Source organism: Pundamilia nyererei, unplaced genomic scaffold (genome assembly GCF_000239375.1).
Source record: "Pundamilia nyererei isolate P.nyererei 1_Seehausen unplaced genomic scaffold, PunNye1.0 scaffold00029, whole genome shotgun sequence".
NCBI classification, from domain to species: Eukaryota; Metazoa; Chordata; class Actinopteri; order Cichliformes; family Cichlidae; genus Pundamilia; species Pundamilia nyererei.
The window spans coordinates 3,431,433-3,457,372 of record NW_005187430.1 but is presented as its reverse complement, the minus strand read 5'-3'; the positions used below and the strand labels follow the sequence as shown (position 1 = coordinate 3,457,372).

The 25,940-nt window shown below is 40.2% G+C and overlaps 1 protein-coding gene across 4 annotated transcripts; it reads right to left on the bottom strand.

Moving 5' to 3' along the window:
* Nucleotides 1–6: 6 nt before the first annotated feature.
* Nucleotides 7–24,462, bottom strand: letm1 (leucine zipper-EF-hand containing transmembrane protein 1). 4 transcript variants are annotated; one of them, XM_005728649.1, is made up of 15 exons: nucleotides 24,108–24,462; nucleotides 19,203–19,260; nucleotides 18,477–18,969; nucleotides 14,358–14,501; nucleotides 13,464–13,601; nucleotides 12,957–13,160; nucleotides 12,710–12,829; nucleotides 12,406–12,537; nucleotides 12,129–12,287; nucleotides 11,564–11,692; nucleotides 11,216–11,248; nucleotides 10,239–10,373; nucleotides 9,847–10,040; nucleotides 7,014–7,170; nucleotides 7–4,734 (listed from the first exon to the last, which is right to left on the bottom strand). In XM_005728649.1, exons 1-15 carry the CDS (start codon nucleotides 24,190–24,192, stop codon nucleotides 4,582–4,584), a joined length of 2,334 nt encoding a protein of 777 aa, XP_005728706.1. In that variant the 5' UTR covers nucleotides 24,193–24,462; the 3' UTR covers nucleotides 7–4,581. The 4 variants fall into 4 exon arrangements, with proteins under 4 accessions (XP_005728706.1, XP_005728707.1, XP_005728708.1 ...); XM_005728650.1 differs by having other exon boundaries at nucleotides 7,014–7,152; XM_005728651.1 differs by lacking the exon at nucleotides 11,216–11,248.
* Nucleotides 24,463–25,940: the final 1,478 nt, after the last annotated feature.

Below are 25,940 nucleotides of genomic sequence, written 5' to 3'. Positions count from 1 at the left end.
CATCCTCAATTAGAGTCTGTGCTGAAAGATTGCCGTTTCGGACACAAACGATCCCAAAGCAATATCAATATCAATAAATTATCAATAAAGTTTGATCTTAAAAGGGGAGGCACTTCGCCTTCTTCTTGAACACAGCTTTAGAACAATTTTTAACCCTCGACATCATCAGTGCGATTTTTTTCCACCCAAAAAACTTAAATAAATTCGTGATTGATACAAATTAAAACTCATATGCGAGTTTAGCTTTATTACAACCCTAACCCTTATACCAGAAGTTTCTGGCAACTACTTCAAGGTTCAGTCTTTACCGGGTTAATGGGTCTGGCTGCACTATGATTTAAAATATAGTGAAACACGTTTTCTACTTTTTAACCGAAAATACAGACAGAGCCCATCCCCACTGCTTTACCCATTTCAGCTGCCCTTTCCCTCTTTACACAGACTGTACTCTTACATCCAGCACAAGAGAAAACTCGATTATATTTTACAAAAAGCAGCATATCGCTAATAATTAAAAAAAAAGACTGGTGCAAAAAAAAAGAAGTGGGGGGAGGTGTTACTACAAGCTCATCAAACCCCAAACAGGAAGAGTAATACGATTATATCATCAAAAGAAGCCAAGTCCACAATGCTTTTTAGCTACTCTACCTGATAGCACAAAATATGTAGATTTTTGTCAGAAATTGACAAGAAAAACTAAACTGGTGGAATCGGCTTAGGCTAAAGAGCAAGCGTTCAGTCATTAAGGTTTAAGGTCGGCTTCCCAGTTCATCAGCACGGATGACTTTAAATTAAAGATTTACAGCGTACTGCTAACAAGCTGAAGCCACTTGTTCCACCTCAAAATGGGAGAAAAGAAAAAAATTATCCTTTAAGCGTTTGTTCTTCTAAACCCAACACCCACAACTGAGCAGGAGTCTGAGAGGACGGTTTGTATTGTAGACATTCACACAGAGACGGCCAGTCAACACATACCAACTGCTTAAAAAACGAATAGTGCATTTACACTGTGGCAATACTGTGCAGAGAACAGTCAACGTTAGTGACTGTGCGCTAAAAATCGGCTCACCTTTTTATTTCTCCTGAGTCACTTTCTTCTAAAATATCATGAGGGAACTAAATGAAGGAATAAAAGGTAAGAAATGAGCCTCGGCCTGGTTGGCAATGAAAATTTGCTGACACAAGCCTCGAGTCAAACTGCTTTCGCTGTCAACTGTATCTCTACACCTCCTTCTTTCTCCAAGACTGCAGTTTAAACAGCACAGCAGCCACAGACAAGGACATACAATCATTTGGGGAAGTGTTAGTTTGAGGGAAGTTTGAGTTTTCTTGAATTTATTTGAAGTTTTGACCAGTTTTCATATATTGCAATCATTTTGTGGTAATATGTAGGTTTTGAGATGTTTTGGAAGTTTAAAAAAACAACAACATTTTTTTCACCCTTTTCCATCATCTTGGAATTTTAGAGTTGGCTAGACTGGTAGATATCCAGTTTGCTCCAATTGAGTATAAAGAATATGATCAAATCTTCCCACTGGTGAAGGTGGAACCAGTTTGTTTTTAGCTGTTTGCACATCAAAAGGGAAAAGTGGCTGATTATCTGCTTGTTGACTAGTCGGGTCTCTTTGGCTAAACTGAAGCTCCGTGCATTTAGTAAAACATGGCAAAAATCATGTTAAAGGTAAAAATAAGCTCTCAGGAGCGCTCTGTGCAACTGCACATTACTGACATCAATCTGCATTTCAGCAATGACTGCAACGCATTAAAGGTCCCTGTCGATTTCAACCCTTTCTGGACCTGCACAGGAACCCTGTGTATTGATCTCTATCAGTCTTACACTCTGGTATTCGTCTCTTTCCCCTTCTCTGACCTTTGACCCTCTGTCCCAAACAGGGCCAGTCGTGCTGATATACAAAGTGCTCCTCAGAGTTCACCCTTGTCAGGCGGGAGGGGTGACACAAACACCACGCTCTCCTGCCGAGTGTAAACGAGACGTTGTCACAACGTTCTTTTAAAGTGTTTACACTGGCTGTGGATTTATGCAGCGCACGGCGTGCCATGTCCCGCCGGAGCGTCTCTAACCTAAACACAACCCTCCAGTGGAGCTGGCTTTGGCCCATGTATGGGACGAGTGTTTACCCCGCACCCATCAGCCTGACTGGTCCCAGGCGAAGCAGAGCCTTTGCTCCGCCAGGCAGCACTGGATGCGAGCTGGGACGATGCCCGATGGAAGATGAACAAGCTCTTAAACTTCCACGTGTAGGACGGCGGATTCTGGGAATGGATTAAATGAAGCGTTGTCCACTCAGCATTATCTTAAGTACCACTCCGTCACCCTCGTTTACACCCGAGTTCTTCTCTGATTATGCAGGAGGAACACCAGAGCGGTGGCAAAGACCGTAAAGCTCATCAGACAGAGGCGGCTGGAGGCGTTACGGTGGGTTCACGCAGCACCCGCGTGTGGCTGGACAGGAAGCCAGTTATGTGAGAAATTCACCAGCGGTCAAAGAAGCAATCAGATTTTTGGATTTCATCACTACCAAGAGTTTTTATCTGAGGTCATTAGATACATCTGTCTGAAATTCTTCTATTTGATCCCTTTTCCCCATGAATCAGTTCATTAAGATTACATTTCACATCATTTAGATGTCAGAAATGTCAACGTGTCTTCAAAATGCTGCATAATAATGATAATTAGACAGAAAAAAATATTTATCGAATACTGTCAGCACCATTAATGGTTAGGGAATCAAATGTCATTATTATACATATTTGTTTTCCATTCATTTATTAGAGGGATTAGCGAACTGGAAACATGAGGTTGGAGTCTTCTAGGGGGCATTTTCCTCACTCTATTTTAAGTTTTTAGGAAGCACCAATGAGCAAGATAATAATTAACTGCACCCCTGATCGAAATGTGCAGTTAGCATCGTTTCAAATTTCATTGAAAAGCTGATGCAGTGTGAACACAGAATGGGATATGTGGATAGGTAGCAGGACATATTTAATCATCTAAAATCATCACACAGCCCTGAGGAATCTTGTTTACATACTACGTACATTCATGGCTACAGTGCAAAGAACAAAAAAGGAAAAAAAGACAGGACTAAAATTTAAAATTCATCCAAATTTGTTCAGAATTAAATTATTATGCAAATCGAAAACGTCACGACTCCGTTAAATTCTTAAAAATCCTCAGAAATAAATATGCAGTGTTATAAGAACCATACAATTTGTGTGATAAGAAGGCCACTTTGCTTTAAACGATGACAACTACGACACAACTCATGAACTCCTCTATCGCCTGAGCGGACGATTTCCAGACTAATTACTGCAAAATGAATCTCTTACTTTCCTAAACTTTGCCGTCCCCAGTATCGTTTGTTGGGTTTGCGTGCTTCGGTAGAAATCAACAAGGAACATTTAAAGCCTTAGCGACGGATAACGAAGGCTGCTCTGAGAGAGCGAACAAGCAAAACATCATAGCTGCTAAAACGCTACAACAACAACAACATCTCAATATCCAAACTGAAGGGCGACAGCCCGACTGACTTGTCACAGCAGCATCAGACGCATTTAATTGGTGGCTTCTGTCCCTACACTGATCCTACACAGTTTAAATCCATCTTTGCTGTTTTGTCTGATGACTTTAGGAGTACCTCGAATGTGCTATTAATGCATCTCAGTGCAACTTTGGCATTAAATAAAGAGCTACGAGTGAAGATCTATGAAGAGCTGCACTAAATGTACTTTTTCCCCATTTGTGAGTGCAAAATGTAAAGAAATTGCAGTACTATAGTTTTGGTTTTCATGGAAAAAGTTTGATGTCTTTTCTAAGAAAAACCTAAATAGTTTTTAGCATATAATCGCTAGAAGGCCCTTTTTAAAATGGATTGTTTTTAACCTGTAATTTCAACATGTTTTGAGTATTTTTGTGTTGTTTCCAATACCAATAACATCTTTGGTTGCAGCCACCGTTATAGCCAGCGATAAGCTACCTGCCCAAGTACAACTTAAAAAAACTTTACAAACAGGTATGAGGTGGATAAATAAAATATAAGAGGAAATAAAGTGAGCGGAATGACAGAAATGACAATGTTGACTGTGCAAAGTTCGGAAATGATCGCTCATTTCTCCGAGATGATGACATGAACGAACTGAAAGGCAAGACGGTTCACCTACAACTTTAAATAACACGTCTGATAACACATTTCCCAAACCATTTTTCTGATTAGCTTTCAATTCCATGTCACTGTGCTCCCTGCACTGATAAATACTGAAGTAAAACTACCACACATCTTACACGACCAGTCGAGAATTTTTTAACATGACAGAAATTTAGTTTCTTGTTGAATTTGTACATTTTAAAAGGCAACAAGCCTTCTCTGAAGATTTCTTATTTTTTATTTTTAGGAGCTCAATTTGTAGCAGAATGACATTTTCAGAAGAAGGCAGCTGTTACCTTGCGGTTCTCGACCTCTCCAGATCAACCTGGTGTCCAGAGTCCTCTATGACCAGATACCAGTCACAATGGAGAGTGCTCATTTTTTACAAACACTCGTGTCTCTGAAGCAAAATGAGTTAACTTTTGAGTGTGGCTGCCTGTTCCTTCTCTGCCTTCTCTTTGGCCTTTTCCTTCCCCATCAGCTTCTCCTCTTTCTGAAGCATCACCATGATGTCGGCCACCTGTGAGGTGGAGATGTCGATGTCCTCCTTGTCGATCAGTTCCACTACCTGAAAAAAAACCAACATTTTTTGTTTAAAACCACAGAATAGAAGACAACTGAAGACACGTGGAGGATATACATGCACATAACAATACCCTCAACTTTTGATGATGCTTATAAAGCGCTATTGTACTTATGGGAAAGACCAGAACGTTTTGGTGAGACTCAAACAAAGCGAAGTATTTTGGATGTAGAAATTACAGGATACTATGTTTTTGTATGTTGACACTATTTTGGACGCCTCCATCCTGTCCTGGTTTATAGCCTCCCATTAGTTTCCATTACATCTTTTAAAGGCTTGTATGATGAAATGGGCTGGAGATATTTTAGGTTAAACATAAACATGCCATACATTTGAAATGTTTTTAACAAGCGAGACTCTTTGAGTTTGTTCATTTTAAAGCATATCAAACCTCTAGAAACACATTAAGACTGTGGTATGTTTTTTAAAAGCAAAAGTAAAAACTGTGTATAAAACATATGTATTTGGCAGTCAAGTTGGCAACATGACCACAGTGATGTTAAAAAAAAAAAATCCCTCCAAACAGAAACTGCAGGCGCTGAAAAATCAAGCCAACAGTAGATACCAAAGAGTGCAGTTCTTCAAATGGCCACTAGAGGTTGGTATAATTTAGGAATCAGATGAATCTGTTTTTTTTTGTTTGTTTATTTTATAAAAACTGCAGTTCCTTGTGGCATGCTGAATAGCAGCTCCAAGGCCAAATTCGGATCGATGATGACCCATTTTCCTCCTGCCAGTGATCAAAGTCGATCACACCTGCGCTTAAGGACTGATCAGGGAGTTACCTGGCCATGGATCCAAAATGCTAATTCAATAATCTCTTAGCAATTTAGCTTGGAATAGAATAGAATCCTTTAATTGTCCCACATGGGGAAATTTGGTTGTAACAGCAGCAAAAAAAAAAACAAAAACCCAAAAAACAAAACATATACAGACACAGAACAGGACACAGAACAGAAACACACAAAATTTTTACATATTTACATCCTGGACAATAGTTACCAAAACAGAGTACTGTACAGTTGTTCTTACACCGTGTTAGATAATGCTGAAAAATGCAATTTGTCAACAAACTGCTCCTGTATGATTAGAAAGTGTTGGACCAACTTTACCAACACATGCTTTTATTTCAACTCGGCTCGACTACTGTAAGCACTGTATGTTGGAGTCAAGAGATCCTTCTCTTGCACGTCTTCAGTTCAAAATGCTGCTGCCCGCCTCTTAACTGGCATGAACTGTCCTCTCTCCACTGGCTTCCTGTTCATGACAGAATTAATTTCAAAGTCCTAACGCTGGTTTATAAATGGTCTTGCTCCCCCCATACCTTTCCCAGTTACTTCAGCCTTATATTCCCGGACCCTTAGGTCAGCCGACCAGCTGCTGTTGGTTGTCCCAAAATCCAGGCTAAAACGTGGAGGAGAACGAGCCTTTTCAATTATGGCTCCAAAACTTTAGAATACGCTGCCTTTAAATATTAGACCGGCATCTTTGCTTCCTGTTTTTACATTTTGAAAACTCACCTTTTTTCTATAGCGTTTAGACTGGTGTGAGTTGATATGTTTATTATGTGTTTATGTGAGTGTCGGTGTTTTCTTATCCCTTTGTTTCTGTACAGCACTTTGGGCAAACTTTCTGTTTTTAAATGTGCTATATGAATAAACTGGATTTGGATTTGAACTTTGGAATCAGAGAACTGACCCCAACCCACCGTGTGATAAGGTGAGCCGTCATTTGCTGTGAAATCAGCCGCTGCTGAACTTCAACAGGTAACAAAGTGATGAGCATTCAGGCTGCAGCCTCCGTTTCTACCTGTTCATGTGTCTACAGTAGAATCACTGTGACGATCGCTTTAAAGTCTCTTTGTGTTGGTTTTAATCTTGTATTTGTGTTGTTGGCTTTGTGTTTATACTAGGATCTGGAACTCTAGCCTGCAGGCTTATATTGTTAAATAGTAATTATGAGACAATTTCAGATCATTTTACAGAGTAACATGACATGAACGTAACGAGTGTCTTTAACCTGGGTGTGATTCAGTATTGTTACTTTAAAGAAAAGTGTTCTGTGCAATAATTACTTTTTGAGTAATGACCCCAACACTGATCACAACAAAGACGGGACATACCTCCAACATGCACAAACATTTCAGCACTCAGCATTTTGCATGTATGTAATATCATTGATATGATATTGATAATGAAATCGAAATTGCTAAATTCTTATTATTTCCCATCCCTAACAATGTTCCTCATAGCAGATCAACTCACTTTGATGACGTCGTCGATGTCAATCTTCCCGTCCTTGTTGTCGTCGAGAGCCTCGGCGATGCTCTGCAGCTTGTGCTCGGGAATGTTCTGGATCTGTCGCATGATGTTGATGAGCTCGTCGATGCTGACCAGGTTCTCCCTAAAGGTATAGAACAGACTGTATACAGGAAACGGTTACCAGGTTTGACGGGACGTAAAATGTGGTGGAGAAGTCTAGGGTCAACATGCTGCATTCAAGGTTCCCAAAAAATCAGCAAAAAAAACACACCAATCAAAAAAGTTTGGTGCAATTTGTCATAACGGCAGGATTAATTGAATTTGATTTAGTTAAACGCATTTATTCATGCTGAATGCAGCATATTTGTTTTAAACTAATTTCTTTAAGCTGCCCTATGATAGAAACAGAAGCTTACATGCCAAATAATGTCCAATACATCCTTTTTTTTAAGATTTCGGAGACTTTCGTACAGTCTGAACAAACATCAAACATTTCCAATCATTTTATTTTAATAAAATGTGATTTAATTCATTAAATAGGTTAAAAAAGAAAACAAAAAAAACAACAACATTTAGCACGTCTGAAGCACAGCAACCACATGTAGCGAGCAGAAATGGAAGCTGAGAATAAGATGAGAGCAGTGTTTGATCCTTTATTGCACCGTTTCAGCATCTGAAAAACCATGCTAGCATGTTACAAGCAAGCAAATGGCGGTTTACCCCAGTTTTGCTTACCTCTTGGCACCGCTATATTTAGCAAAGAATAATCTGTAAAATTTCAAATGAATTAGGGACTCAATTTAGTCAAAATGACCGAAAACGACATTAAAAAGGTATTATTCACTTTTGAGGGGGGAAACCTTTTGTTCCCTTTGTTATCTCCACCACCATTTTACAGTAACACTAATGATGATGATGATGAAGATGAAGATGGTGATGATGACAATGAAGATGATAAAGTTATCAATTACAAAGACAAGCTATGTTAGATACACTGATACATGTCATGAAGCGTTTGGGTCAATGACCCATAAGCAACATTTTGATGTTTTCATCCTGTTGTCATTGTGTTTACCTGCTGATATAAAGTATAAACATGTTACAAGTGTTGCTTTAAAAATCAAGGAAATGTAATCTGAAGAAGATCAAAGTACTAAAGGCCAGACTGTGCAGCTTAATTTGTTTAGCTTGATTTAACTGATGCGGAACAGGAAAGATGTTCCCATCAGATATATGCTAACAGTGAGTCTGTCTATGCAGTCACAAGCCAACGCGAACGTCGCTCTTCATTAAAAGGTTGCTTGTGGATCCTTCACTTTCAAAAGCTTCATGGCTTTTACAGACAAGCACACACACGCAGCTGCAAAACCATCGAGCGGTCTAGTTCAACAGCAGTTGGAGCACATCGATCACTTTAGCCTCGCTAACTGATATTTTGCATATAAAAGGATGGATACAGATGTCAGTAGCCAATCTTTGTGTTGTATCAAGAGCTTTTGTTTGCTCTGAATATAAAATATTCAAAGAGTGATGAAGAGCTGAAAGACTTATAGTCTTTCTATAGAATGGTAAAATAACATTTTACTATGATTTATCTGTTTAACCAAACCACAAGTGGGAATAAATAACTTAAAGTTATTCATTTCATAAGCCCGGTTGGCTGTTAATACGATTGAGGCGTCTCACTGTGGGGAACGCTCGGTCAGCATTGTCCTTAGAAGCTTCTATCAACACTCCAGCAGGGGCAGCCCTCTTTTTTAAAAACAAATTAAATCATTTCTCATTCATTCAGCCTACCTGAGCAACCTAAAATAGATAAACTGGGTCAGGCAGCTGTAGTGAGAGCTAGAGTGATCTGGCTAGTGTAGTGGTTAGCGCTTATGCTACTGAGCCATGTGGCAATAATGCAATTAGCTTGGCCAGCTAGCTATTGTGCTAGGTACGAGGTGGTAGCTAACACGCTCCAAAGCCCAACTCTATGGCAAAGTCTAGTCTGTTAGGAAGATGTGAGCCAGTGACCAAGGTGTTAGCTTACTCAGGTAGCGCATTAAGCTAGCACTCAGGTTAGCAAGAAGAATTTGAATGAAATACAAAATGTGTCAAAGGGAACAGGATGGTTGTTATTTGACGCAAGTGTCACAGCTGCCAGTCTATACTGGCTGAACTAATGATGTAGAGCAAGGGTGTCAAATGTAATCGGCCCACCAAAGACGCCAATCTGGCCCAATAGATGTCTCTGGAAAATGTGAAGGGAGGGGTACATTTTGGACGTTTAACTGTATTTTCACAAGTTTTGTGGCATTTTCTACTGATATAGACCACGCCCCCTGCCATTCATACTACACTACAGTAAATCCGAGATAGATGAACATGAAATGACACAAAGTTACCATTTTCACTATGTACTATAGAAATTTTGGATTTTTACAGTGAGTTTACTGTAACAAAAAATAAAAAATAGACACCGTGGATCAAGATCAAAGTGGGCTGTATGTGGCCCACCATGTAAAAGCATGTAGAGGCATCTGAGGACAAGACTGAGGGAGCGTTCTGCACAATAAGACACCAAAATGAAAAACAATTATAGAAACAAAATAAATAAACTGAAAAAATATAAGTATTAGTCATTAGTAAAATTGTTATTTTGAACTTCGGCATTAAGCCGGAATTTAAAATGGGTCCTTAGTAACAAAGCAGGTAAATAAATTTCTTAGATGTTGAATTATTCATCTGCAGAGTCCCCCAGTGAAAGCAGTTACACGTGACAGATCCAATTCTGTCTAATGCTATACGGCAGCTTCTCTCACTGAAGCTGTTATGGCTGCTGTTTTCTTACCCAACAGGTGGGGTGGATCCACTGTCCATCTGTCCATCCAGGATGACCTTGTCCTTCTCCAGCTCCAGGATGATCTTGTCAATGCGACCGATCATACGGTTCACCCTCTTAGAAAGCCGCTGGCTGGCCTTTGACTCCTCTATGGCCTTCTCCTGACCAGTCTTGGAGAGCTCCTTTTTTATCTCCTCCAGATCCTGGAAAACAGGGCACAGATGCAAATTTTGCACACACAAAAAAACGCCGAAACAACCACATAAAACAACTCATGAAAAGCCAAAGAAGTTGGAGCATTACAAATTAATACTCTGTTTTGAGGTAAAACTGCTTAAAAAAAATTAGGCCTGATTGGCAATAAATCATTAAATTTGTCCATTGAAGCCAAAATAAGGCACCTCATTGTACTCCTGGACATCATCCTTCAGCTCTTCCAGCTCCTCTTTCTCCAGAGTCAGCAGTTTCTTCTGCTCCTTCAGCTTTGAGCAGGCATCACTCAGCAGGTCAATCTCTTCCTTGGTGATCTCCTCTGCCTGGAAGTTATAAAAAAAAAAAAAAAAGAAAGAACAAAATATAAACATATGTTCTTTTAAATCAAGACAACCTAATCTGAAGTTGACAAAAAAGTTACTTTTTTAGATTGTGAATTATTACCACAGCCATGTGGTAGATGGGAGCAAGATGGGTGTATACCACCACATGAACCAGGTCAAACACTGTCTTCACTTAGCACGTATAACATGTGGATTTGATACAAAACAAACCCTAAAACAACTAAATATAAGTGGTAAAAGAGGGAAGCTGGCAGGCATAGTGGGATACTCCACATAAAAAAAACAAAAACAACTGTGGCACTACAAAGGTTGTTAGTTAAGGATGGAAATGTTACACGGCTTGAAGGACTGACGAGGGGAGGTCCGTGTAGACGTGGGCCAAACAGCATCTCTTTAAGAAACTCACCACAGGTTATTAGTGCAATTTGGCCTAAATATATTTGCTGTTTTAAAAAAATTTTTAAAAGAAAAGAAAAAATAAATTTCACATTCAGAAAATACAACTTCCTCCGAGTCTTTATAACAGGTCTGAAACTGGAATCTGTACGATTTTCATCCCAAAGCTGAACCTGCCCTCGCTACATTGTTGCTGCTCTCATCTGCAAGCACTAAGCAGTTACTGGTTTATGTCAGCATCAATGTTGTCATGAATTTGGAGGGTACTTCCTCTAACTCTGATTATGTTCTCAGTCTTGGGGAAAAAACATGCTAGTGCTGTTTAACCCACATCTGGATCTGCTCAGAGGAAGACCAGACACCATAGATTCAGGGATAGAACAAGTATCAGGGATCATTTGGGAGGAGGTGTTAATAAAGCCAACCTGGAAACGCAGAAACCTCTGCCACTGCTCAAACTGCATGGTACAGAATGAAAAGGCAGCAGCAGCAAGTGAGTGAAAAAACAAAACAAAACATCATGATATGATACAATCAATGCAAATCTCTTCTGTTGTCTGAAATTAAAGCTCCAGGTAAAGGAAACTATACAACATGATATTACGTGTAGTAGAAAACTGGATGTGTGCAGCACATGAGGCAGGTTTAGAGGGTTAAACTGAAAAGCTTTATTAGAATTCTGACTTTAAGTCAAATATTATATAAATGCATAAAAATATTAAACATGTAACAGAATAAATAAAATAAATGTTATCATCTATTACTAACTTTACCTTGAGTCCCTCTATAATGGGTGCGGTGTCCTTCAGTGTCTCTGAATCGGCTGCCTTTTCGGCTTTAGATGAAGCTGGCTCGGCCTCACTGCGCTTCATCCTCTCTGCTTGAAGCTCTGGTTCACCTTCCTGCAGAAAACAGAGCATGGTTCAAACCCTATAGCAACACCTACAGAAACAACACTGCAAACGACTGCAGGAAGCCTTCAGCTTTAAGGGAGATGTGTCCTTGTTGCAGTAGTTAGGGTTAGGCAGTTAGTTTTTCTTGTGAGAAAGTTGCAGATTTAGAGTTGATCCAATCATGTGGAATATTACAGAAACCTTTTGATTTCTCTAAGCTGAAGCTTCAATGAAAAACAAAGAGCACATCATTCTACCTGAAAACTCACGACTGTGTAGCAAAAGCATGGCCTCTAAGGCTTGGTCAGACTCTTTTAAGGTCTTTTGGTAATAATAACTTTATCTTAAACTGGCTCATAAAGTCTGTCAGTTTGTTGGCACTGGTATCAAAGACTTAAATAGCACCTGGCCTAAACACTGAACAGACATCATACAGAGTCAGTACCCTGGCAGCCTTCTCTGCAGCATCAGCCAGCCTCTCCATCTCTCGGTCCTTGTTGTCCTGCCGTATGGCTGCCTCCTCCTGAAGCATGGTCTCCAGTTTGGTCTTGTTATCCACTTTGGAGAGCTCCAACTCCGCCGCCATTAACTGGGCCTCTTTGGTCTGGAAAAGCAAGCAGAGGGCAGGATATTCGCCTGTATTCCAGTATTGACCGAGGCTGCGTGTTGAGCTTAAAGTACTGCCTGCAACTTTATATCCCAGCTCTGTACTGTTTACATACCACCATTTCAGGAAGTGTTTGCAGCGTGGTTTTCAGCTGGTCTGCAGGAGACAGGGTATCTGGGAGGTACATGGCTCGAGACAAAAGCAGCAGAGAGGTGGGGATCTGCTGGTTGAGATGCAGCTCCAACCACTACCAGAGTCAAACACAACATTACAGAGGTTATTACAAATATGCAGTCAAACATACATCTTAAGAGTTTCACCCCTGATGCCATTCCTGAAGTCTCCAGACGGTCAAACCTCTACTTTATTTTTACAGTGAATAATGAAAACTGCCCCCATCTGTCTGCTGTTGTCGTTACCTGGCCGAGTTGTTCTCTTAGTCGTTCTTCTGTGACTCCCAGAGATCTCATCCCTCTGACACGACACGCTGCCTGCACTTCGTTCACATTCAGGCTTTCCACCCCCTCCTCTGCTATCAGCTGATAAACACAGAGAAGAGGTCACACAGAGTCAGCGGCCAGTGTCGCTGCATTCACCCGGGTGCTGCCGTGTGCTCAGACATAAAACAACAGGTTTATTTTTCCTTTTAACCCCAGAGATTCGTACCTTGTCGTCTGTGCGGATGGCCCTCAGCTTCATGATGAGCTGGAAGCGGAGGAAGTTGTTGGTCCCAATTGACTGGAGCTCCAGGAGACGACAGAGCGCCACGAGCTGAGGTCGAGTCAGGTTGTCCAGCGTCAGCTCGTCCTCAAACAGTTTGGAGAACTTTATGATCTGCTCATTACTGGGACGCTCCCCAGAGTCCCGGATCTATAGTAATGAGAAGATCAGGGCTTGTAAAAAGTTTAAATGAGACCAGGTTTACATGCAAAAGATGTACTGCTGTTCTCCCGTGCAAAGAATAATCCATGAAATGAATATAGTCAGTGAAAGCATGTAGTAACAAGAAAATACGGAAGAAATACTTAAATTTCCACTATAAACGCTCTTAATGGTAATCAACTGGTCACAACTCTGTTTTAAATAAAAATAAATTAATATTTTCACCACCAGAGAGCAGCAATGAGTTTTTTATTCTCCTCATTTCACACTGCTCGGTGTTAGAAAGCAGACCTTTTGGAAGAAGGTGGAGAATTCCTCCGTCACGTCGCCTTTTGCTGCCTTATTCCTCAGAGCGATCTCCTCAATGGTGTCCTGCAAGAACTTGGCCATCTCCAGTTTGACCCTCAGCTCCTTTTTCAACCTCTCCTCCTAAAAAGCAGGAGGTTACAAATTCAGTGTGCTTAAAAGCACTACAGTAAATCCCATTCAAATGATGTTAGCACTGATGGTGAGACATATGAGGACCAACACAGTCTGAATCTCTACAGTCCGCTTGCGTTCAAGGCTGGAACGGATAGTTGAATCCACAGCAGACAAACTGTTTCAAACGTTTTTTTGTCAAATACAATTTTGATGACTGGAACCAGCTTCTAAGATAAAAGTTTTCTTTATCACACAGGACAGAACGCAGGTTACCTCCACCAAGGAGGTCATGTTTTTGTAAGTGTGGGTTTTACTGTCTGTGAACAAGCTTGAAAAGTTTTGAATGGATTGTGATAAAACTTTGTAGAGGTAGCTCACATCCACCCAGGTGTTCACTGTCAACTAATGATTTATTAGGGGAAAATTGTCTCATAACTTAGACATTGTGATCCTTACCAGTGGTTTCTATTGCCAACATATAGAAACTACTTTATAAAGACTTAAAATATCAAGTCAAGACCTGGTCAAGCTCAACAGATTGGTCAAAGTGATAAAAATGTCATATAGGGCTATTTAAGACTGTTACTGTCATAGTCTAGATTAGATAACCGTCTAAATAATAACTTAAGTACATTTATAATATTCCTGAATAATACAACTACATATGACATACAGTTCCAATCACAATATTTAGCAAACCCAGCATCGTGGAGCTAAAAATAAATACAATAAATAAATAATCAACCACCCATTTCTACTTACCTTCTTTGTCTGTGTCTCAAAGGTGGATGGCAGCATGTTGGGGAAGAGTTTCAGAGCTACAGGAAGCAGGAACTCCATGAAGGGAACGATGATAAACACCAGGAAGGGAAGAAGTCTGAAGACATCAGCACATGTTCTGAGAAACTGAAAGGAAATTTAAAAAAAGGAAATAATATCAGCAAATGGGACAGATCTGTGTAAACTGATGGAATCTTTAAGTGAGACTATGAGCATCTATGTTAGCACTCCCGTTTGGATTTTCAAAAGAGCCGTTGTCTCATTAGGATCCACGTGGGAGCCCATAGTATCATTTTGTGTTGCTGCAATGATGCATGCATGATTTTTTTTACCATTTAGATTTGATGTGTTTTTAAAGTGTTCTCATATTTTTTTAAGATTTTTCTTTCTTTCTTTTTTTTTTTTTAAACATGGAGGGTACAGGAAAAAAAGTGCCATTCATTCCCACCATTGTAGTTCATATCTGCCACCAGCAGAGGGCAGCAGCAATGCACAAACTGTGTGAAAATGTTGATTTCATCTTTTATTCTCTCCTTACAATCGCTCCTCTAATAAGTTTCAAAAGTCAGCACTTCCAGGCCCACCTCTATACATCCCCCGTCCACTCACACAGTATTTGCATGGAGCCATAGAGCAAAGGGAACATTTGGCCTCACAAGGCTCTAAAACTGTCCATTTGATCCAACAGGAAGCACATTTGTTCAGCGCAGACCCGAACAATCCCGAGAGCACAGAAGCACTTGGCCAACACTGGCTGACTTCATTGTACGGCTGTCCAAACGTGGCTCGCTGACCATCCAGGACACAATTCCAGCGAGCCGTCTACAGAAACAGCACAGAGGGGAAAAGGCCAAAAACACGAGTCCTCCTTTCTCCGCTCTTCCCACCTGCATGTCAGTGGGCCAGTAGGGTGAAGGATTTAGGCCAGCCCGAGTGAAAAGGCCTTTGTCTGCAGGCCCATTGACATGTATATCATCTCCCAGAGTTCCACATCAAAGAAGGGAGGAGGGGGTGAGATACGTTCAAATGGAGGGAGCCTTAAATGGGAGGCCTGGGTATTGTAAGGGAATATGAAAGGAGGAGATTAAGGAGGCAAAGCCAGTCCAGGTTAGATGAATGGCATGTAGACGGGTTTGGGACGTGAACTCTGAGGGAGCCTGCTCCATTTGAAAAGGTGCAGATGGGGTCATAGTGTGGGCTTAATGGGGGGAAGCTGCGGTCATCCTCTGCACTGACCTGCGACCATTAGCATTCCACTGAGGCTTTATATCCCAGCTGCTTTAACATAATCACAATGAAGTCAGTTAATGAATGTGTATACTGTAGGGCTCAGTGTTATGGTGTATGACGCATACATATCTCTGAATTTGAATATTAAAGAAGCGACTTAAAAAAGAAAAAAAGATTGGTCTTCACTTAAGAGTTTTGTAAAACAGGTTACATCACATCATTTCACAGAATGACACACCCTACTGAACTTCTGTGTAAGTGGATATTGAGAAACATGTCGTAAAATGACTCTGCAGCGACGGCTGTAAAATCTCTGCATGTCCATAACTTTCTCCAGCACGCTTTAACACGAATAATCAAATAACAATGAATCTGAATCACAGTTTCATCTGAATTTACAATCAAGTGTAACAAGGCAAATGGGTCATTTCGTTTTTTTAAATGGGAATTTTCAACAAAATTAAAATAAATGTATAATGGCAGATTCCCAAATATCAGTTTAAGGGTTTCTTTTAAGTTGGACATAAAGCAGTGAGTGAAATGTGAATTTGGCCACATATTAAAATAAGAACATGGAAGGATTCCCAGACAAGATCTCATTACATCACACAGTTAATACCTTTGTATCAAATCTATGTCTAGGTGTGTTGTAACCACAAACCCCTCTAATACCCTGCCACATAGCCTCTGCTGTTACCCGATGTGCACCTCCCTGGAAATGTATCAACACATCTCATAACACAGGCCGCAACTTTTGTGATTGGCCTACGTTTGATTCCCGTTTTTGAATTAATCAGTGAGAGAATAACAATCACCACATTTCATGGATGTCAGCAAATTCCTGGGGGAACATAGCCAAAGCTATCAAACTGAACGTGAGGGAATACACAGAGTGGAAAAACCTGAAGAAAATACGTTTGCCTGACCGCAACAAAGAGCTGGGTCGCCGTCGGCCACTTGCGTAGGCTACGTTGCTCTACAAAGATTCCCTGCAGAAGTCTAAATCAGTCACTAAGAAGCATTTGCAACTCGCCAATTGTGTCACCTAAATCTGCACCATCCTGTGCTGCTGGATTGGAGGTAACAGTACATAAGTGTGAACTGAGCTGACCTGCCCACCTTCCTTGAAATGACACCTGTGTGTGCCAGAACCTTTGGCAGATTACCGAACCGGGCCTCAGTCCAGACAGCGAATCGCGCTGCCGTGGATTCCGAGCAGCTTGTCTCATCAGAAATATGCAAGTATTTGCATTACTTCACACGAATCCTACATTTTTCATGTAGCATACTCGTGAAGTCATTTTAATAACTGGAATATATTCTGTATTAAAACAAAACTGTGTAAATAATCGAATTTATCATATTTTTAATACCATGTCCTGTTGCACAGAATTTATCAACAACATCTGCGTTAGGGATTTGTTGTGAAAGTCACAACAAAATGAGAGATGTAGGCTGAGTGCAGAGATGGGATGAATCTGGTACGCGAGGTAAAGCTTCTTCCTGAAGAGCTTTAATGAAAAGGCACAATCTGCCCGGCGCCTGATGAGTAAACACAGCGTGCGGCCCGTTTCCATAATTGATCCCATTAGGATTGAGAGGCTATGGATAAAACGGTATAGAACAAGATGTCTGAGCTGTCAGGCTTGAATCGGTGCTCAGTCATAGCTGATCTCTTAAACTCACGTCGGTTATCCTCAGTGGAAACTCTGAGCCGGACTAGGAAAAAGAATCGTTTCCTTTCACTGGAAGCACTAAAAACTTTCATTTACTTGTTACTGAGCAACGTTTGAACGCTTCTTCATATTCTGCTGTTAATGATCCTGAGCTCTGTAGCTCTGTTACTACTGATACACCTGATCATGAGGCAGGAGAAACCTTTAAAACACGAGCCTCTTTTTAGCATTATCTAAATAAGCTTACATTAGCTGTGTTAGTGGGCTCAATTCACATTCTTGAAACTGACATTACTGTGTTAAAGACAAGCTAAAGCTTGTTCCAGGTGAAAAAAGGAAACTGTTTGCTGACTGGAGGTTGGCATTAATTCTTGCTCTGGGCTACAGAAAGAAGGCATATTTCAATGTGGAAATGCTGGATCTTGTAGCTTCTACAAAATTTTTTCATTTAATAAACACACTTTTGTGCTACTCTGAGTTTGGTATAAATTAAAAAGATCTTAGGCTTAAATATTTACCCTCAGGGGCTGGAAACTAAACTGCAGCAGCCCACACACACACAGAGGTGTGTGTGTGTTACCAGTGCAGAGACAGAGAGAGCAATCACCAGGGAAAACCCTTCCTTTCACCTACATTTTTGTTCACTAACTGAATCAAAGTATAGCCTGCACTGGGATTCTGGTATGACTGTGTAGTACAAATGTAATCTTCACTTCACTTTTATAGATTTGGTAATGTCTTCTCATATCTGTGACATATGGCATACATTCCAGGCATTAAATCTGCTCATTCCAGCAGAAATCAGCAGGTTTTTACATTTCTGCATGACAGCGAAAGAATTACATGCTTTATGTGAATGTTTGAGAAAAGAAAAAAAAAAAAAAAAAAAGGTCAGTGAGCCCACTTTCAAACTATTTCCAATGATCACACTGAAATCTTTTGCAAAGAACATTCATTCCTGAAAAACTATTAAAGATGAAATGTTCGCTGCCCTTTCTTACCATTAAACTAAATCAGGATCTGTAACTCGGGACAGATACATAAAAAAAATGTCTAATTTAAAAATGTAAACCCCAACCGGCACCAGACGCTGCAGCAGACAAAGCCTGGCAGCACCCAAAGCAGTAACAATCTCTCCACAATGTAGCTTCCTCAGAAATGACAATGTCTTGCAGCCACACTGTGCAACACTCACCTGTCTCCTCTCACGGCGAGACAGGGGATGTCCGTTCAGCACCCTCCAGAACATCCGCCCAGCAATGGTGGTATCGATCCAAAGCAGCCTGAAGCCATGGTAGTAGTGCTTGATTTCATCTACAACCCGCTGTCGGAGCGTCCTTCGGACAGGCTCTGCGTCCAGTGTCGGGCTGTACACCGGCCCTCCTTCCTCCAGCTTCTTCTTCTTATCCTTTAACGAACGCAGCGACTTCTCCACCTTGGAGTCATCCCATCTCCTCCTCGTGGTATGTATCCACCTGACACCAGCGATGTCTCGCGGTCGTGCTATCGTCCATTGGGGCCCCGCTCCGACCGCAGGGTACAGTGAAGAGGAAGCCCCCGACGCAAAAGCGCAGTAGAGCCGCTGTGTGTCTGAGCTCTGACAGGGACCCACAAATTCATCTGACACGGGCAAGGAAGGACCGAACGAAGAGACCTGAGCCAAGCTGCCGAGTCGGAGCCCATCAGGTCTGAGGACACAGAGCAAAGAGTTTCAGGACCCAAAGTTTATATCAAGTCTTGGACAAAATATAAAGCAGCATTTGAAATGGATGACTTCCTATAAAAAAAGGAATAGAGTGTAATTTACAGGGAGGCACAAAAAAAAAAAAAAATTAAAATAGAATTTCACCTGAACATGCTGACAGATCTTAATTTGCATATCATACAACACATTTTGGATCATTTGGTTTAATTGCCTTACTTTTGACTGGAAAGTGTGAAGGCTGTGCAGCTGAAATAGGAACCCTCCTGTAATTTCCCTGTAAGAAAGAAGAAAATACGATTAAAGCAGGTGTGTCCTTGGGGGGAAAAAAAGCCTTCGGACGGACACACACACACACACACACGCACAGACACACACACACGCGCACACACACACACACAGTGTTTATTGGTTTTATGAACGTCCCAGAAGCAAATCAGCACCTGCTCATCGGCAGTTATCTGCAGCTCCAACGCATTTATGCAGATTTTCTTAATAAACTGATAATCATACTAGCAAAAACACACTGTGCTTAAAACTAGTCATGCAATAACATCAATCATCAAACTTTGTGTCCTTTGCAATCGCCTGTTCAGGAATACCCATAAAAGTCAATTCACCTTGAGGTTGCCCTTTTATTATTTTGGGGGATGCTTTAGTATATACATAAAAAGTTAGTTTTTGCTATGGCCACATGTTTTGTTTTGTTTTTAAATATTCTGCTCTTATGTATTTGTCTGTACAGAACCGCCTTGAAGTCGCTCAGTCTTCTGTAAATATCTTTCCACTGATCTTTCTTGGGTGGCTAATTATTCACACCCTCAGCGAGGCCCACAGCAGGGTTCACAGACCACTACAGTGATATGCATGCAGCTAGAAGGTGGAGTGGTGAGACACTTCTAACCAATCACACCAGAGCCGAGGGCTCGGTCACGCCCCTTTTCTAGCTCTCACATGGCCGGCTGGAGTGAGCCCAGCATGGCCCAGCTGAACATGAGGCTGTGGCCTGCAGCCAGGAGGACAGAGAGTTTACTGGAACAGTTTCACCTTTGTGGCTTAGCGGTCATCTACAGTAGCACAGAGAGAAAACCCTGGAAATACAGTGGACAACTCAACTCTCCAGCATGTCCCCAGGCTACACAGCACTGCTGTCTTTTCCGTGTTCGAATCCCCCTGGGGGTTTTATGGTTTTGGTTTCACATTCAAACACTGCAAATACAATGAAATTCATTCTCCAAAAATTAGTCGAAAGAAATAAAAAGACAAACAGAGCTTTCTATTCCAGGTTTCTCTTACTTATGATGACGATATGAAATTGTGTACTTTCAGATAATTTGCTTTTTCCTTTCATTTTTGATTTTGTGGTGATGTGATCGCAGACAGTTGCATAGCTGCATACTGTAAAATCCTTATTAAAGCAGAAGTAAGAAAACTGCTGATAGAAGCTTTCCTGCATTAACTGTAGGAATAAACCTTCATTAAGCCTGGGCTGTTAGTTAAAGAAATAGAATATGGTGAAGTTAGGACATGTTAGGACATGTTACACTAAAGTAACCAATCATGAAACCATAACCTGGGAATAACAATATATTGAATATTGATTTGTTCAATCAAAAGGTGTGAGGCCAACTGATTGGTTGACTGGTTTACCAACTGGATCGTCCGAAAAGAAAAATCAGGGAAACTATAAGAAGATTTACATCACCGCCTCAAGGACGATGCTTAGAGACTAATCCTGGCCACATTGATCCGGCTCATTCAGCTTCAAAGCCAAAGGATAATTAGCGAATTAACAAATATATCGATACCGGAAACCATGACCAGAAACTCTGATTGGAATGATGACAAATGGGAGGCCACAAAGCTTTTCACACATATAAGAACTTTACAGAGATCCTATAGAAGCAACACAAGCGCAGCAAGAGAGAAACAAATTGCACCAATCCCAACCGGTTCCCCCCACCAAAAGGCCACAGCCATGGTTAGTCAACACTGTTTAAGTCCATTCATCTAATTTTGTTTACACTGAATACACCGGCCCTCCCAAGTAGGTTAGACTTTATGCACATGTTGCTGAGACAACCAATCCAACAACTGCTGTGAAGAACTGCAAGATCCATGCTCCAACAAATCTTAAACTAATTCTTAATGCACATTTAGAAAACAGGACAGCAGACTGTGTGCAAACAAAACCGAAGTTTGAAACAGAGTTGAAATGCTCGACCCTCTGATTATACAGTACCCACAAAAATGTAAATATTCAATCACAGTGAATGCTAGTGCAGAGATAATGAACACTGGCATTGTGTAAATGTGTAAAGCAATAACAGTGTACGTGTAGCTCACTATGTTTGTCTATGACGGTCACAAAGGACTGCAGGCTGGTCAATGCTCAGTAGAGGTGGGGATCATCATACATCCCACGATACGATATTATCACAATACTTAACGCACGATACGATATTATTGCAATTTTTTTTTTAATATTTTGCGATATTCAGATTCTGTACATAAAGGTAAACTTTATCAATATTCATTTTATCTAATATCAAAGTCTCGCACTCAGTCTTTCTCTCATTTCAGTCAGTTTTATTGTTGACAAACTGAACGGTTTGTATTACAGTCTAGTTCAACTTAACTGAATGCAACCATCTGGTACAATTATAGCTATTCTGAACCATGCAATTTATGAAAACTATGCAGCCCATTCAGCAACTGAAGAATTTGAAAGTAAATTAAAACAAAATATAATTTTACATTAAATAAAAAAAGTTTTAAACTTAATTAAAATAAAACAAATTAAAATAAGTAAACTGTCATGTTTATTGCTGCCAAAAAACAAGTTAAACACATTTGGACAGTGAAGGAATGTCAGGATTCTTGCTCAGAAAAAGGATCAACATGCTCTGAAGTCAGAGAGTTCCAGTCCACAAAAACTTTTTTTGTAACAAAATATCGATTTCTGCTGTCCCTGTATCGATACATTATTAGCAAGCAAAATATCACGATACTACACAGTATCGATTTTTTCCCCCACCCCTAATGCTCAGCCATCACAGCACGACAGAAAGCTCAATCTGCAGCTCCAGGTCACTATTATTACAGATCTTAAACTTGAAAGATTTTCAGAACTCTACTTATTAATACGTAGATTCAACCATACTACATGAATACTCCTGTACTCATTTTCACACATGATTAGACAGGAATATCAGTTGTCTCAGGTGAGGTTATAAAAGGCACTGACCTTTCTTCATGGAAAGCAATTTATCTGATAATCTGGGCCTAAAGCCAAGAGCACAGTCTCAGTCAGTCCACCGCAGACAGGCAAATCCCCATTATGACCCTCTCATCTATTTATACCCCCAGGCTCAGTGCAATGAGGAAAAACATCACCTTAACTTCAGACATGATATTGATTCTGTAGCATAAACCTGTAACATCTCTAATGCCTGCTGTGGTACACCTATTAACTTTAAAGCCACAAGCACACAGACATATCAGCTGCTATGATTCCTTTAATATTATATTAGTCCTAAGAGCGATTTCATTACATTGAATGTCTTTCATTTATAAACTTGTGAGATGAAATATCTTATTTTAGAATCATCTATGTGACTAAGTCTCAGTACACTAATTGGTGCACTTTTATTGTCTTTATTGAATACATTTAGAATCACAGAGCACAGGCTGGGAAAAGGAAGTAAACCAGTATGCTAGAAACATCTGCGATTTAAGGATGTGAGATTAAAACTGCAGCAGCAGACGGTCTCTGCTCTCTGCAGACATCTCTTTGCAAACTTGCTTTAAAAAATGCTTTAGGACCTGATTATTATTCTACAACAAACCAGAGACCACGCTCCCTGGAAATACCAGACAAAACATTGACAAATGCCAACATTTCGCAGTTGAATCAAGAAATCCCAGAAACGCTGATGAACTGAAACACCAACTACAGGAAGGTTGTTGCTACCACTAAAAGGTCAAAAGTTCACTTGTGTCCACCAGTCTGCCTCTTGAGTGTTTATTCATGGAAATACACGGGAAAGCTAAACTGTGTGCGTGTTATTAGTTTGCCAGACTGTGTTTGTGTATCATTTCACTAGGAGAAACATCAGACCACATTTCATAATTGATCATGACAAAAGTCCTGGTAATTCTGAAGGAGTCACAGTTTTTTTTCTTGCAACTTTAAGGGGACATTGCATTTTGCATATTGCAGTATTGGGGCATTAGTGTCCTCTATACTGTAAAAAAAAAAACCATTATAGCTAAACAGTCACAATGCCTTGGATTTTATATTCAAAAATATTAAAAAGGGAGAGCTAGAATGACATAATCGATTATAGCAAAATCTATCCCAAACAGAAAATGCAATCGTCATATTACCCACCTCAAATTAATCAACCACAGAAAACTAGTCAATGCTGATTTTACTCATAATCAGCTGTATAAAACTGACTATTTGCTATTTTCATCTGCCAAATCACTCTGCGGCTTCAAAGTTGTGAAATATTGAGCAAGGCTAAAACAAACTGGCCTCAATCGTGAAAGTAAAGCAAGACACTTGAATCAACTACGTGAAATCAGCATAACACACAACAGAAATATAGTCTCATGTATCCACAGATCCTACTTCTTTTGTACTTCCTAGGTGCTGACTAATCACTAGGGAACTAGGGTACCATAGCAACGAGCATCTGCTCAAACGTGTGTGTGTGTGTGTGTGTGTGTGTGTGTGTGTGTGTGTGTGTGTAACCAGGTTGCCTTCAGATAACCAAGTTAAAGAAATTATATTGCCAGGTTGTCCTCAGATAACCTAAGCCCTTGATTACGCTTCGCTTCGAGTGTATCACTCCGATGCTTCCATCGCCGTGATACACTCTCGGTGCAATTTATTCTTACAGACTCGTTTCAAATTGGTAGCTTAAAAGAATGAATGAGCGCCCGGAGTGTGATGAGTAGTCAGGTGTTTATTCTTGAAACCGGGGCCAGGACCACCTACCCTATGTAAAGGACCCTTCTAGATGCTAATATCAACAAGCTAATTGTTAGCGTTATTTGGTCAACACTGGCAGAGTAAACAGCAAGCTAGGCAGTAACAAACCAACACAGAAACCTTACCTTTGCCTTTCCTGAATTCATTCTTTAGGGATCGAGACGTTTTCATTAAAGGTGCCCGAGATCTTGTAAACAGGATTAACGCCATGCTTTCAGTATGCAAGTGGTTATCTTCACCTTAAGTTAGAAGGTAGCTATCGGGTTAGCGAGCTACTGCTTTTTCGAGAAGTCGAAACGGAAAGGCCTCTAACTTGGTACATATAACTGACAATTCCTTAGATCGATTTAACAAGCCAGGCCGCATATATAACTGCAGATGGGAAAATTTAGCTCCATGTCATGCCTTCCCTGTTACGCATATGACAGCTAGCCGGGCCAGGGTAACGTAATGACGTCAAACCGTGCGGCAGCGATTAAAAAAAGCAGCTTCCGGTGACTTTATCAAATAAAAGCCTCCATTTCAGAGTAGAAGTGAGAGACGGAGTAGTATCCGACCGCTTTATGATACCACAAATGCGAATAAGTATATATATAATTTTATAAGACGTGTAGCATGAATTTGCGTATAGATATAATCTAAATATATAAGGAACCACAGATATGACAGATTTGTCTTTTTCACAAGTTTTTTTTATTCTCTTTTTTTGACAGGAAAATGTACAGGCCATGACTGTACATCATTCAGAAATAAGGCAAACTAGTATTAAACGAATATACAGGGGCATATTAGGATGTAAATGAGTGTGATGTGTAAATAAATTAAATAAATACATAGACATATTTATATGTATTTAGTTGCATAAATATTTAAGTAAAGTAAGGAGATGCCAGTGCTGGTAAAGAAAGGGTGGGGTGGAAGGGGTGGTGAGAAGACAATCAGTAACTATGTTGGCATACATGAAATAGTAGGAGACTCTCCCACATTTCAAAGATTACCACGGCTAAGAATCAATTCATTTTTTAGTCAAGCAAGCTTGTTTGTTCAGCAGTCAGTGGACACTTAATTACACTGTTGTCTGTGACAGCCAGAGAGTCAGTAACCCGGTGACCTGCATGCTGTCCAAATTTTGGGATTACCCTAGTTGGTTCAGTTCAAAATAACCCAGTGACCTTCGTGAGGTAGTTTAATTTAGTGTTTTTTATTCCAGTTTGTTAATTTTAGATTTAGACAGAACAAAAGTCTGCATCACACCGCTTGCTCAGTTCATTTTATATATGTATATGGAGGACATCTAAAAAGAAAAGCTGAACAAAGAGAGACAGGACAGAATTTCACTGATGATGACATTTAAATCCTCCAGAGCAGCCCGTACTTAAAAGTTAATGACAAATATGATGTTTTTCTCAGCACCTTATTCTATATAGATCGATGGGACCTATAGCTTGTTTGATAAAAACAGTAGTCAATTGCCATGTAGCACATTAAAAGAAGAGGTGGCTTACTGGTATGACAAACGGAATCTAACTGATACATATATACATATTTTTTATATATTTAGTTGCTAAATATTTGAGTAAAAATATTTTAGAATTCCTCCATTTGTGGAGTATCGTTAAATGTTGATTAACGGTTTTGCAGCTGCTGCTGAGTGACAGAAGGGGAGAATTTGTCTTCTGTTTTAAGTAATTAAAGTGCCCTGTATGCCAGTGTTATGATGCCTTTCTCTCACTTGATCTGTGTTCGCCTTGTCGTAAAATGTTACAAAGCTTAATCCTGACCAGGACTTCAGCTCAGAGACGACCTGTGACATCTTTCCTATCTACATACTAGATTTAACCCAGAGAATTACCTAAAGAAACCATCAAACCAACAAAATGGTTATTCTGAATTTCTCGTTATGTGTAATCAGCACTATAATACACACACACACACACACACACACACACACACACACA